The sequence below is a fragment of the Metschnikowia bicuspidata genome (genome assembly GCF_001664035.1).
Source record: "Metschnikowia bicuspidata var. bicuspidata NRRL YB-4993 chromosome Unknown METBIscaffold_1, whole genome shotgun sequence".
In the NCBI taxonomy this organism is placed as follows: domain Eukaryota; kingdom Fungi; phylum Ascomycota; class Pichiomycetes; order Serinales; family Metschnikowiaceae; genus Metschnikowia; species Metschnikowia bicuspidata.
In genome coordinates, this window is record NW_017387731.1 from 835,364 (window position 1) to 849,580 (window position 14,217).

General features: G+C 41.7%; 7 protein-coding genes across 7 annotated transcripts; 2 read left to right on the top strand and 5 right to left on the bottom strand.

The window, feature by feature from the left end:
• Window positions 1-277: 277 nt before the first annotated feature.
• On the top strand, window positions 278-911 carry METBIDRAFT_37496 (riboflavin kinase; the record flags this gene model as incomplete). Its single annotated transcript, XM_018856879.1, has 2 exons — window positions 278-719; window positions 778-911. The coding sequence occupies 2 exons, from the start codon at window positions 278-280 to the stop codon at window positions 909-911; spliced, it is 576 nt and encodes a 191-aa protein (XP_018713400.1).
• On the bottom strand, window positions 842-3,971 carry PRP42 (mRNA splicing protein; the record flags this gene model as incomplete). Its single annotated transcript, XM_018858473.1, has 3 exons — window positions 842-917; window positions 1,687-1,828; window positions 2,789-3,971. The coding sequence occupies 3 exons, from the start codon at window positions 3,969-3,971 to the stop codon at window positions 842-844; spliced, it is 1,401 nt and encodes a 466-aa protein (XP_018713401.1).
• Window positions 3,972-4,228: 257 nt separating this feature from the next.
• RPL20B (60S ribosomal protein eL20) lies at window positions 4,229-5,158 on the bottom strand. Its single transcript, XM_018855414.1, has one exon. The coding sequence runs from the start codon at window positions 4,841-4,843 to the stop codon at window positions 4,325-4,327; it is 519 nt and encodes a 172-aa protein (XP_018713402.1). The 5' UTR covers window positions 4,844-5,158; the 3' UTR covers window positions 4,229-4,324.
• Window positions 5,126-6,588, bottom strand: ERG251 (Erg251p). The gene has a single exon (XM_018859398.1). The coding sequence runs from the start codon at window positions 6,260-6,262 to the stop codon at window positions 5,366-5,368; it is 897 nt and encodes a 298-aa protein (XP_018713403.1). The 5' UTR covers window positions 6,263-6,588; the 3' UTR covers window positions 5,126-5,365.
• Window positions 6,589-6,915: 327 nt separating this feature from the next.
• On the bottom strand, window positions 6,916-8,205 carry CPA1 (carbamoyl-phosphate synthase (glutamine-hydrolyzing); the record flags this gene model as incomplete). Its single annotated transcript, XM_018856889.1, has 1 exon — window positions 6,916-8,205. One exon carries the CDS (start codon window positions 8,203-8,205, stop codon window positions 6,916-6,918), a length of 1,290 nt encoding a protein of 429 aa, XP_018713404.1.
• Window positions 8,206-8,478: 273 nt separating this feature from the next.
• On the top strand, window positions 8,479-9,955 carry METBIDRAFT_94313 (pyridoxine 4-dehydrogenase). The gene has a single exon (XM_018859387.1). It carries the CDS (start codon window positions 8,753-8,755, stop codon window positions 9,785-9,787), a length of 1,035 nt encoding a protein of 344 aa, XP_018713405.1. The 5' UTR covers window positions 8,479-8,752; the 3' UTR covers window positions 9,788-9,955.
• A 169-nt stretch (window positions 9,956-10,124) lies between these two features.
• METBIDRAFT_38171 (ubiquitin-ubiquitin ligase) lies at window positions 10,125-12,857 on the bottom strand (the record flags this gene model as incomplete). Its single annotated transcript, XM_018856965.1, has 1 exon — window positions 10,125-12,857. One exon carries the CDS (start codon window positions 12,855-12,857, stop codon window positions 10,125-10,127), a length of 2,733 nt encoding a protein of 910 aa, XP_018713406.1.
• Between the last annotated feature and the right edge of the window lie 1,360 nt (window positions 12,858-14,217).

Below are 14,217 nucleotides of genomic sequence, written 5' to 3' on the forward strand. Positions count from 1 at the left end.
GAAACTACCTGAAACTTCCTTCAATAGCTATTAGGAAAATACTTTGTACTCCCGCGTAACCTGGCCATTAGTTTCCGGGCATCATTGCACTTTTCATACTGATCTTGTGTGCTCAGCACATAAGCTTTAATATGTCAGCGAGCGCCTTGTTGCTTTGGCTTCAAGTGCAGTATCATTGAAAGGCACCCCTCCGGCATGGAAGCAATTTCTCGACTGTAGTCTGAGACTACAGTCCACCTTTCGGACAATTCGAAAGAGTATAAAAAACTCACAAAGCATGCGGCCAGAGACAGTTATTCCGACTGAGTTGTGCTCACCATATCCTTTTTTCTATGACGCGAAAGTAGTCAGTGGATTCGGTAGAGGCTCCTCTGAACTCGGCATACCAACGGCAAATATACCTGTCGGCAAATTAGACACACTCGAAGCTGGTATCTACTTCGGCTGGTGCAAACTTGCCCGAAATGAACGCTTGGAATATGATGTTGCCGAATCAAACGGAAAAAGCATATCTTTTAACAATGGCCTGAGACTCAAAGGGAAAGACCTTGAAGTGCTACCTATGGTCATGTCCATAGGATGGAATCCATTTTACGAAAATAAGAAAAAAGCAGCAGAGGTGCATATTCTTCACAAATTCGATGACAATTTTTACGGGGCTTCGATAAAATTAGTCATTTTGGGATACATACGCCCGGAGCTAAACTACACAACGAAAGGTACGTGTGTTTCGATCAACATATACTTCAAACATCGTGACGATACTAACAGATTTAGAGGCTTTAATTGAGGATATACATAAAGATACAGATATAGCAAGAACGGCTTTAGAAATCTCTCCCTACGATTCATTCCGCATCATATTGACTGACGAGAGTCTATGCACATCGACTGAGTCGTCATGGAAATGAGTTATTCTGCAGGTTTGAGATCAAGGGGCAATAGTATTATTGAAGAGGATAGATAGCTTGACTTAGAACAGAACATAACAGTAATATAATGGACATACCAATATGTGACTTTGGAAACCACCTCAATATTTCCATGTGCGAATACTTGTCAATTGAATGCGATTATACCTATTACTTTATCGCTCGTAAGTTGTTTTGTTCCCAGTCATCCCAGTCCGTTCTTTTGATGACTCTTTCAACTGGCATAATATTGTGCGTTGTGTTTCTAGTTCTGATAATTGGTGTCACTCTGTCCGAATATCTTCTACACTCTGCTATAAATTTGAGTGAGAAACTCAATTTGAAACGTGAATTGTTGAGTTATGTGGTCGTACCTTTAATGAACGGGGCGCCCGACATATTAAATTCCCACTTGATGATGAAGGGTGAGTCCATTAATTTGGTAATTGGACAGATCATTGGGGCCAATATTATTTCTTTCACATTGATAGTTGGCTATATTTCAATTGTAAGACCATTCACGGTTGCAAGTAAGCACACTCTTGTTTTGGGGTATTGTTTTGTCTGCATAATGATTATCATGTTAAGCTATATGCTTTGGGATGGCAGAATTACGATTCTTGAATGTTTACTTCTAGCTTCGCTTTACCCCGCTCAGATAGGGTTGGTTTTTTTCGATCAATCAATGGAACCATTGTCAAGCGATATAGAGTCACTGATTTCAAAAGATGACGACTCAGAAATTAGCCGTTTGTTGATGAACCGAAATGAAAACGAAGAGCCAGCTGTTTTAAAATCGAATTCTACCCAACAACAAGGAGTATTGATGACACAAAGCAGACTCTTGTTTCTAGTCGACCATACAATATTTTTCCTATTGCCAGTTTCAAATGCAACATTATCCCACTCAACCGTGCCTGCAAGCTCATTCAAAAACTTTCTAAAATCAAGCATGTGTTTTCACCTTTGGCACGTTGTTGTTACCGCAATTTTGTGGAATATTCTGACAGCAGGTCTTTCGGTTAAAGTTTTGTGTTGTCTAGTATGTTTAGTATTTAGCGTCTCTAGGTTGCTTAACTGGACTTTAGCGCCTACAATGAAGGACTCATTATTGGATGTTCTTTGCACTTTGAACTCTTTTATGATGATGACGGTGATAACAAAAATGCTTATTTGTCTTTTAAAAAACTTCGGGGTAATGTGGCAAATCTCGGAATATATTATGGGTTTACTAGTATTTTCATTAGTCAGTTCGCTAAATGACATATTGATGAATACCCTGTTAGCCCTTAATGTATCCCTGATTCTTGGGATAAAAGCATGCATGAGCTCTTGCTGTCTCCTAGTTCTGATTGGAATTGGATTTAACGGCCTATGGGAATTGTCCACGATTGCTCTAGAAACAGGAGAACTTAAACCATATTCGTCTCTTCATGTTGAATTAACCTGGGAGCTTTATTCGAGCTTAATGACCTTAAACATCACTGTTTTATCAACTTTGGTATACTTGATCTGCAACAAGTGGAGGTTGGATAGGAATCTTGGCGTATTGCTCATAAGTATTTGGGTCATTGCAACGGCCGCCTGTATCTTAAAGGAGGCTTTTTAGATTCATGGACGTATTCATGCAAACTTTGATGGTATTTGTACATTCTCGAGATCCTCCTCATTTGTGACCTTCCGGAGTGTTTTCCAAAAGAATTTGTTGTCTTTCAAATTCAACAAGATGGCTAGTTTGCCATGTTCTGTATCTAAGTCTTCCTTAACGTATTGGAGGAAAAAATTACTGAGAGCTGCTTTCGAAACTGGGAACTTCGAAAGTATCTCGAAGAAAACAGGACACTTTGTGGCTAGCAACATTTCATGAGCTAAGGAACACAAGTACTCCTCATCATTCGGGTTAACAAGTGCTTCAATTTGCATGAGCTTTTCAAAAATCCGATACAGCACTTCGCTGTTTACCAGGATGTACCTGCAAATGAGATCTTTGGCCATTAAGATACAACCAGTTGCAATTTCGATATCAGCCAAACAAATAATCAAGTCAACGCTCGCCATACGAGCTTTCATGGGTAATGACCTCCGTATCAAATTGCGCGCTTTGTTGATTTTTCCCTTATTGATGCAAAAGTTGGCATACATCAAGACAATACTATGATGATTTCCAGTGCTGAGTAATGATCTTTCGAATATCTGCACAACGTATTCATAAGGAAACGAGCATTCAACGAATGCCAAGTAGTTGTACCAAGTTTCTAGACGATCAAGGGAAACAGAAGCCACATTTTGGTTTCGTGAAGTGCCTGCGATGAGTCTCTCGTAAGCGAATAACTCAAGACTTTGTGCCTGATTGACAATATATGCATCAGCTAGGAATCGCTTTATTGCCTCGAGTATGAGCTTTTTGTTATTTTGGGTCAGTTTTTTCAAGGCTTTGAGGTTCGTGGCATTCATAAACGAGGATATATCATCGATAGTCACACTTGGGGAAGACACAAGCTCAAATATCAAATCAAAAGCAGAAGAATAGTTGTATAAGGGAATTTCCAACATGATTCGAAGCAAAAAGATGGACTTTCTTGTAAAACCATTCTTCTCATCAGCGTATGTGTTTAAAAACTTGAGATATAGCTGGTAGAACTCAAAACTATGGTAGTGATAACCAATCTTGGAGCGTGCTGCCTCAAAAAGCAGTAATATCTGATCAACGTTATTGGTGAGTGTTTCAATCTTGAACTGAAGATAGGAGATCCATAATGTAATATCGTGACCACCAAAGTCAAGCGCTCTCAAGAATACAAGTTCAGCCTTATCATTTTCGTTAAATTGCCTCTCCCAAAGTGCATACGCAATCCAGTACTTCAAAAGAAAAGGGTGTCTTTCAAGAAAGGCGTCGTAAGATTTTCTCAAGTTTTGAACTGCGATGTGATTCAGGGTTTTGTTGATCAAGCCCTCTTGAGACTCTGCGCAATGAATCAAACTTTGCCATAGGTGCAAATCATGAGGATTCTTGAGCAAAGAGAGTGACACAGAGTTCCAGTCATCTTGTTGCACTGTCATTGTCGACACAACTACTAGCCGGTTGTGATTTACGCCGAACGGTGATGAGTTTGTTTCTAGTTATCTTCTGAGGTACATGCAGTGAGGTCTTTCGCTCGCCGACCTGCACTTGTATTTTTATTCTCAGGACAACCAAACCGGGCAATGGCTATCAAGAAAACTAAAACTTGCTTTTAGTTTCGCAGTTACAGGTTTCGAAGCCAGAGATGGTCAGTGATTTGGAAACAGACTTCATCACATTTCGGTGGTCTACGAAATTTGCCTTGTCTCAAGCCAACTTTACTAGTGAAAAATATATTAGTATATATTACTAAAAATGCGCCGAAATGCAGCGAAAGCCCCGAGCAGCAAGATCAGTAAAAAGTGGATGGAGCAGTGTACTGGTACAAGTTCTTGGACTTTTGGACTCTGTGTGGCAATGGGAATTTCAAGTCCTTGGTCAAGAATTGCTTAACGTATTGTCTCTTGACGTCGTCGGTCTTCTCCAACTCGACAACCTTCAAGATGTGGATGTTTCTAAATCTGGCTCTGTGTCTAGCAGCCAAATCTTGGTACATGGTCTCAACGGCACCAACTCTGGTGACGTCTCTGTATTCCTTGTACATGTTGTGGATACCAGATCTAGACTCGTATCTGATCCAGACACCAAAGGTCTTGACCTTGGTTGGGGTCTTCTCGGAAATGACGTTGACAGAGACAATCTCACCGGAAGCCTTCTTGGCCTTGTACAACTTTTGCAAGAAGTACCAGTAACGAGACTTGGCAACCACAGTGTTAGGAGCAAAGATTCTCATTCTGAACAACTTTGGCTCTGGCACGTTCTCGGTAGGGAGACGACGGCCGATAATTTGATACTCGTTCAATCTAGACATCTGAATATGTTAGTACCCTTATTCATTGGTTTTGTATATTTGTGTGTGGTCCATAGTCAGGGAGAATAAATATGATTTGAACGGTACATGTTCTTTTCTTCCAGCTACGGGGCAAACCAGATAGGTATTTTGGGACCGTGGTAGGAAATGGTGCTAAGAAGCTGTGGAGTGATCCAGATCAACAAATTAAATCGTGAGGGTATTGGTCTTACATACCTTGTTCTTGAGTTGGCTAAGTGTTCAAACAGAAGAAAAAGAACCGATAGCTCAGAAACCGAAGGCCTACGATGTTGCACACTCAGTGCGAAAATTTTCACAGCTACTGGCATACAGGACAGAGAGCCTCATGCGGAAGAAAGTCGTCATAATGTCGCGTATCACAGGAATGTCGCGACACGGTGGGTGCGCTTGGCTCAATGGAGACATGTGATTAGTAGGGTTTCAGCCCTAGCCAAACGCTCGTGATGGTTGGGCGTATTAGGTGAAAGTGCTACACGTTTTGTGTGGATATCTCTGTAATTACTATTTAACCTTTGTGATGGATTTTTCGGACTTTGTGTTCTTTTTCGACATTCTGTCTTTCTTGGCATGAGAACCTGACTCTGTGTTCAAGAAATAGTCGAACCACGTGAATGAGCTGGCGTAGTTGCCAATAAAGTAGTGGTGGTGCAAGTCATGATGAGCTGCTCCTGCCCAAAAGGGTAGGAAGTGATGCAAAGACCACGGAAAATCATAGCCCGAGTGTGAGTCCACTGCTTGGAACAATCTCAAAACAATCCAGCACGTGATGGTGAACAAGTGTAGGACTGGAAGCTGGAGTTCGGAGAATGTCGCAGCCATCCATGCGTATGCGATAGGAAATCCAATGGTTCCAACACCCAACGCCATTACCTCGGCAGGGTGGGCATATTCAGCTGCGAACCCAAAAGGAGCTGCGTACTTGTGGTGTTGCTTATGGATATTCTTGTAGAACCATCCAATATGAAATAAACGATGAAAGCAATAATGCCACAAATCTTCGAGAAAGAAAAAGACGGCAATTTGAGAAGCCATGATCGACACTGAAGGGAATGGTACCTCGGTCGAAATTTTAAGCGTGGAACAGAGTGGGTGAAATAACCAAATTGGTAGCGCCTCCACAAGAAAATGTGATTTCAAAACCGACTTAAAGCACTCCCATTGCTCTTTATTTGATGGGATTTTATCCGGTTGAATTTTCCATTTGTTAAAGAAAGAAATCTGGTCAATGACAAACCAGGGGAGGCATCTGCCAAAATATGTAATTTCGTGGACCAAAAAAAACAAGAGTCCTGTGGCTAAGATGTCATTGTCGAAGTGCAGATACCATGCGGCCCATAGATTCTCCAAGTAGTTCAAGGATTTATCCTGAGTATAATTTGCAAAGATTCCAAGAGACATAATTCCGGGGAACACCTTTCAAACCAGCTTCAAAGCGTACTACTCTATATCTATATATGGCGCCTGCCTTATGGCCCGATGTTTGTATCAGCAGTGTTTATATATGCATAACTCCGAAAGATCAGCCCACACTCGGTCACGCCATTGTATACGGAATCAAAGCGCGTCGTGTGCGCGACTGAATCGTATAGTTGAGGTGTCAGGATACGAGCGCGTCGTTTAGGAGAAAGGGAGGGTACGACTTATTTGTTTGGTGGCCGGGTTCGACCCAATACTAGTCAATTCAATCTGTTTCTTGATAGGAGCTTGAAATACTGGGGTCTCGCAATCTTCTTGCTAGACACATGAAATACACACTATTGCTTACACCGGGTTGGAAATAGATTATTCGTTTTATCAAAACTGAATGTGACCCGCAGCATCAGCCCAATGCAAGCATGAGAATCGGCATTTCAATATTCAGTCATGGTTGAAGTATTGCACAAATCATGCTGGAGCGCAACGCCTTAAAACAGCTCAATATGCATATATTCCATCTAATGTTCTCCGAACATTCTGTGCATCAATATTGGTGCAAATGTCGACAATAAATCATTCTTTCTATCGTGCAAAGTTTAAAATTTATTAATTGATGAGACTATAATTATGGCCCATTATACCACTCTTTCCTTTGGTAAAATGTCAACAAGCAAAGATTGCTTGATATTGCCCAAGTTCAATTCATTGTTAGATCTGTAGTGTTCAATGTTGGTGAAGAATTTGTCAAACAAAAAGCTTGTGTCCAAAGGTCCGCCCTTGGCCTCGGGGTGAAATTGTGTGGAAAAAATTGGTTTGGACTTGTGTTGCATTCCCTCATTCGACAAGTCATTTAAATTAGTGAAGTAAGGAAGCCAGTCCGATGGCAAGGTTGAAGCATCGACAGCGTAACCATGGTTTTGGGAAGTAATATGGCATTTGCCAGAAAGCAAATCCAATGCAGGGATGTTGTGAGCTCTGTTACCGTACTTCAATTTGACAGTCTTTGCACCAGAAGCCAACGCCAACAACTGATGACCCAAACAAATTCCAAAAATAGGCAAGTCCTCATGCTTTTCCATCACAGTCTTGAGGTGCAGAATGGTAGACGAGCAGTGCGTTGGGTCTCCGGGTCCATTTGAAATGAAGATTCCATCGAATTTGTTTGCGATTTCCAGAATAGGATAGTCGTATGGGAAAACGGTTAAAGATGCACCTCTTTGCACGAGACATCTCAAAATATTCTCTTTGGCACCACAGTCAAGCACGGCTACGTGATAGCCCTTGTCGTATTTGTCGGGGCATGAAACGTGGAATGGGGCTTTTGTGGTGACCTTACTCACCAAGTTGACAGCTCCTGGATCCTCAAAAGCAGCATCTTCGTCAGCGTCATATTCCTCTCCGATGGTGATTTTGGCCAAAGACGAGCCTTTGTCTCTTAAGTAGGTAACTAATTGTCTAGTGTCAACACCAGTGATTGCGGCGACCCCAGATCTCTGGCACCATTGCTGAAGAGACTCGACAGCTGTCCAGTGTGAGTACTGCATGGCAACATCAGCCACAACGATACCGATACATTGAACCAGAGAGGATTCAAGATGTTTCAAAAGGTTGTACTCATCCTTTGCAGTAGAAGAAGGAACCCCATAGTTTCCGATCAAGGGTTGCGTGAAGCACAAGATCTGACCTTTGTAAGATGGATCAGTCATTGATTCTGGGTAACCGACCAAAGAGGTGGTGAAGACAGCTTCACCACTTATGTTTTTATTGGCGCCAAACGAGTAACCATTGAACACGGGTCCGTTTTTGAGAGTAAGCGTAGCCCTATCCAACAGTGACGTGCTGGAGAAAGTTGCAGATTTGTTTGTTGCGAGAGTGCGCTTGAACACTAAGCTAGAAGCAAGTTTTCTTCCAAAATTGCCAAGCATTTTGTTTTTTTTTCTATAATTTGCTTTCAGATGGAAAGAAAAAGAACACTAGTCTTATACTTGGTGAAAATTTCTGACTCAAAGATAACTCACCGCGGCATCGACAGATGATTACCATATCGGGAAGGCGCGAGAATTTTTTTATAGCCAATCAAATTAAAGGGGAGGGTGACATCATGGGGCAAATGACTAACTTCCGGGCTTCGCAAGTCTGCGACCTGAGAACCATTAGCATTATATTGATGGTCGTAATTAGAAGAAAAATCTTACTGCCGCAGTCAAAAATGTATTTTCTGGCTTAGACTTTGATCAGAGGGAAGCATCACATACTTGTTCCCTCAAAGCGGCTATTGCAAGAGTACAATCTGACTGCACATTCTTTCATTTCGTTTTCAACTTACTTCGCGGGTATGCCTCAACCAACGGTGTTTCCCTTTCTTCGTGCACATAACATTTTTGAATATATTACCACTGTAGTAGCGGTGGCAAACACGCGTCTCACTAGGCACTCTCACAGTCTGAATATCGCTTGTCGAAGTCTCAAAAAATGACACCAGTTAATATTCCAGGAAAATTTGGCTATGGATCTATGTCATTGACATGGACGCCGACCCCTAAAACAGAAGCTGAGGCGATCCAGGCCATCAAGTATGTGCTTGACAAGCATCAAGTGAGGTTTGTAAACGGCGGCGAGTTTTACGGCCCTGACTCTGTCAATTTGAAATATTTAGGGGCATTTTGGAAACATTTCGGATGTGATTACCCCGATCTTGTGATCAGTGTGAAAGGGAGTATTGATGTGACCACTTTAAAGCCTGATGGCTCCAGGGAATCAATCTCACGTTCCATAAATAACTTTGTTTCTTACTTCCCCCAGAATAAATTGCAAAGACCCAAGTTGATTTTTGAGATTGCTCGCGTGGACACGAGCGTCCCATATGAACAAACGATAGGATTCATCAATGAATTTGTTGGGGATGGAGTCATCGATGGGATTTCGCTTTCTGAGGTTGGAGTAGGCTCCATTGAAAAGGCATTGAGTGTTGCTCCTATTAGCAGCGTGGAAGTTGAGTTCTCTCTCTTGTGTCAGGATATTTTTAGCAATGGGGTTTTGAAGAAGGCAGCGGAAGAAAATCTCACGATCGTCGCTTACTCGCCTTTATGCCGCGGGTTCTTGACTGATCGGTCGGCCGATGATTTTTCTGCGTTCTTCGATTTGTGTCACCAACCTGGAGATATTAGAGGACACATTGACAGATTTTCCAAAGAGAATTTCTTCGAAAACCTGAAAATTGTTGCAAAACTAAAAGATTACGCTGAAACGAAGGGGACTACGCTCGAGTCATTGGCTATTTCATGGATCGTAGCTTATAGTGAGCTCGAGAACTACAATGGGATATCGAAATTTCCAAAGATTATCCCAATTCCCAGTGGAAGCAGTTCTGATAAGATTGACCAGAACTTGGGCCAGATAGTTTCCTTGAGCAAAGCCGATTTAGACGATATAAAAAAGATAACAGACTGTTTTGAAGTAAAGGGATACAGATATAACGCGAAGGTTAAACATCTTGACTTTGCATGAGCCCTGGAATATCTATATGCTATATATAAGTAAATGGCTTGTGTGGCTTTGGCTGAGACTTCGGTTTTCAAAACAGGATAAGGCTGGTACCGAACAAATTTATGAACCATACTTAAAAATTCGCGTTTGAAAGAAAATACAATTTGCAGCACTCGAAATAAGGTCTGCCTTTCTGTCATCGTACCAAGTGCACAGCTCGCGGTTCTTGGAAAAACTCTGGATCTCATAGTGATGAATTGTGATACATGGCGGTCAAAAGTGTGTTTCTTAGTAGTACCGCGTGTTCAGCCGGCGAAGCAAATACAACAAAAAAAAAACGGATGTCAAATTTGAAGATCTAGCCAACAAGAACTGGTACCAGCATCTTAATGACATTCTGTGAATCTTCGCCTCCTTTGAACTTGACGTAAACTTGAATTGAGTAAACTCTCCCAACGAGACAGCTTTGGAAGCTTGGGGGAAGTGTTATATTGTTTTTATTCAAAACCTTGATGGGAACCTTCAATGATTTTGACCAAAGCACAGTGTCGAAATCGACCTTTTCGCCCGTCCAATCCTCATTGCCGAATTGGGAAGAAGAATGTATGTTTTGAAGATATTCCTTTAGCGTATCCTTTTTGATACCCATGTTGCTCAAACCCTTTAAGTAAGAGTAGGTATTCTGTGAAATGAACGTTTTGGTCTCACGTAAAAACGAAATGTAATGGTTCACAGTCTCTTTCAACTTCAGCAAATTTTGTTTCGTTATTTCAACATCGTCATGCTGGATAACCGCCCCAGCAACATGAGGCTTAGTATAGAAGAAGTCATGTTCAAATGAGAGGGGAATCGGATAGTCAGTTCTGTATGACCATGCAACGACTTCTAGATCAATCAGTGATATGATCGGTGGTCTGGTGTTCTCCAAAGTTGTCTTGAAATATAGCTGGATGTCAATATCCGTGATAACGCTGTTATCAGTACGATTATACAATACCAGCATGTTGCTATTCACAGGGTGAAGCAGAAGGGGCTCATCATTCGGGGAAGCCAATTGAAAGGAAGCAGATGATCTCTTTCCATCATTGTATTTTTGGATTAATTTGGGGGACCCGTATGGCAAAAGTTTTTCTGGCACCCGAAGACAAAGCATCATCTGACCAACCTTACACACGGACAGAAGTAGCCTTTTCTTCTTTTTTGCATAAATGTCGATACTCTCATTAGAGAAGACGATATTATTAGCTTCCATATTCCTGATTATTGCTTCGGAAAAGAAACGCGGTGAGCCGTTTGTTGTGGCAGGATGAATTCTGTTGTTAAAGTCAACATTTACACGACTTGCGAAAAGATGCTTCCGCTTGAGTTCCTCATCTTTGAATTCTCGTTTATCTAGGGCAGATTGGATTTCTTGTTCTATGGTCATATTCATACGTTCTATGAATTGCCATGTCTGTCTTTTAGCGAGTCCAGAATAGAGAACTCCGTCGATACCAATCGAATCAAACGTATCATATCCAAAGGCACTGAACGCCTTACTGTAAGCTGAAACTTGACCATTGACATCTGGAATGTACCGCAAGAAAAACTGAGCACTCTGAGATACCATATACTGCAGAGGATTTTGCGGATCGTTAACATCTTGAGTAGAAAAAGGGACACGTTGATCTTTGGCATGTAATTTATCAATGAACTTTGCATCAATTGTGTATGATACACTGACATCGTCAAAAGAGTAGTCTTTGAGCTTCATCGGAGAACCTCTTGAGTTCAAAAACCCATATCCCAAAGCTTTGTTTATTTCAATCGTACTGGCTCTTCTGTAAAAGGCAGTACAATCTAGACCAAAGGATGGCGGTGGCATGGTGTGCCGCACCACACCATGAGGACACGCATTGTCCAAGAGCATTTCAGGGAACTTGAACATGACAAACTTCTTGTACCTTTCTTTTGGCTTCAAAATTCTATCATTAGGCAAACCAATGATACAGCCATCATATTCGTCTCTCGACAAGAAATCATATTCTATGCCAGCAGAGCTTGGAATCAAACCCTCATTATAGCTGGCATTCAAATCATACATTTTGAGAAGCTTTTTCTGTAGCACGGCTCGAGGCTTCATCAAATGCCCCTTAACCGAGGCGTAGACTGCCTTCACAGTACACTCCAAACTCACGGTGAAAAGACCAAAATCCACAGACTCATCCAGGTTGTTTGTGATGATGACATATCCATGTACAGCGTCTCCACTAGAATATTCCTTTAGCTTTGTCTCTAATTCACAGGGGCTATGGGGAGCCGGAACGTCTTTCGTGACAAAAATCTGAACGCCCAAAGGCGATGATTTCGCATGCGGAAGCATATCAATATTATCAAGCACAGAATTTCCGTAGCTCTCATGAGTTAGAATTCCAGGGACCCGGGGGGTCGTTATTCCAGCCCGGCCCAGCGTATTTTCACTTTGTGAGGGGTTTCCCGTAGATGATTCTCTCAGTCTTGACACGCTCTGCAAACCCTCCTCCAATTCGTTTTCGGAAAAAAGATACTGTCCTTCAAATTCGTCGATATCGTTATTTTCTTCATCGTTCACGCTAATGGCGGCTAGACTGCGAGCGGCTGAATCGAGTACACGTTGTGTTTCAAGCGTCAACTGATCTTGGGTCATGCACGGCGAGTCGGAGGAAGAAAGGGGCGTGTCAACGTAGACAGATGGAAGTCCCAAGTTACCCTCATCAAACTCGAAGTCGTTTCGCTTCAAAATTGACTGGAACATCTGGAATGACGGAAGAATATCGAAATACTCGGTGCGGGTGTCGGTCGAGACCGTGGCCAAATTAAGCCCCAGCCCATTCAAGCGGTCTATGTGGGTCTGTAAATGTTTGGGGGGTTGATACGGCTTGTTTCTGCCGTTTGTTTTGGAGCATGAGGGGAGATTATGGTAAGGTGACTGGTTTCCAAATCGCGGACCTTCATTCTGGGAGGATGTGATCGGAGTCAAAGCAGGAGACGAGTCTGACAATTCCACGTCTTCATATGTGGGCGGTTCAGTAGGCGGATGCTTAGAGCCGGATGTCAATTTGTCCAGTCTCATTTGGAATATGGGTGGGAATTGCGGAGGAGCAGAAATTGAAAAAAACTACATTGGCGGGGGTCTCAGGGCAGTTCAGTTCTCTTGGTCTCTATGCAGAGATGTCAGGACGTACGTGTCTGTTACATTTTCCGGTCACGATGGAGTTGAGATTATTTATATTTATTTATAGACAGAAGCTTTCGGTTAGTAGCTTCGAGCACAACATTGCAAGAAGAGATAAAAATCAGACTGACATGCAAATCGAATTTTAAGTTTAAGAGTATCATGTGATATCAAACTGCTTGGGGTCATCATTACGCTTATCTCTGAATATTAATATTACGAACCAACATACCTTTTTCCAGTTAGTATTAAACGGAGAAACGATTCCATATCATGCATACACGCAGAGAATAGTTCAGGAACCACGGCCGGTCAAGGCCGAGTGTTTCATCAATGTGCGGTGATTACAAGTCACCACAAACAGTAGACCGTCGTGAAAAAGTGGTAAATCATCATAAACCCAGTGTGCTGCTGATCCAAGCCTCGGAAAAAAGACTTCTTATAACAAGAATACATACCTTTAATTTATCGACTGACATTCGGCCAAGTCCCCAGCTCCTATTATCGATGCCACACAAGCTATCAGACATAAAATATCTATCTTCTTTCTCGTGAGAGTCGGACATATGCTTGTCTGTATTTCGATATCATCTTTTAACCTTGAAGCACTGACAATAGTAGCAAAGAAAAAAGCAAATGCCAGTTGAGCTGATACTCCAGCCGAATAAAATCCATGTTAAATCTAGACTGAGAACATGTTAATATTTTGCGCACACACAGTTTGCATAAGCAACTTCATCAAGACAATTCAGAAAGGCATGAATGGTATAAAAAAATGGTTGTCATCTACGGGAAACCCGATTCAGACTCGTCATCTTGAAAATCATCATATTATCATTGATGAAACAATGTAAATAACATACGATTTTGATATCCTATTTTGTTAGAAAAAGCCTCAAGACATAATTGAAATTATAATGATGTTCACTCAGTCGAGGTGGGTTTCTGAGGCCCACCGTAGTGCATTGTCACTCATGAAATATTCAGTGCCCAGTGCAATACTTCCTCCTTGAACATTACGAGTTTGAGAACATACCTGGAGTGTTAGTAGATGATTGTATTCTTGTTAAGACGTCATATCAGAAATAATGCAAAAACTTATAATCCTTAAAAATTTCAGTTGGTAATTCCAGCTTTGTTTTTGTTGTATCATCATAATGAACGTCCGGTCGCGCAGACCTAAGTCAGTGTAGACATACTCATTGGATGTTTGTTCTTGAACTGTTAGTAATTGAGCTTCAAAGGCTTTTCTTTCACT

What these genes read in the sequence shown, in the direction of transcription:
- RPL20B (XM_018855414.1), bottom strand. Translation starts at nt 4,843, where the DNA reads ATGTCTAGATTGAACGAGTATCAAATTATCGGCCGTCGTCTCCCTACC.
- ERG251 (XM_018859398.1), bottom strand. Translation starts at nt 6,262, where the DNA reads ATGTCTCTTGGAATCTTTGCAAATTATACTCAGGATAAATCCTTGAAC.
- METBIDRAFT_94313 (XM_018859387.1), top strand. Translation starts at nt 8,753, where the DNA reads ATGACACCAGTTAATATTCCAGGAAAATTTGGCTATGGATCTATGTCA.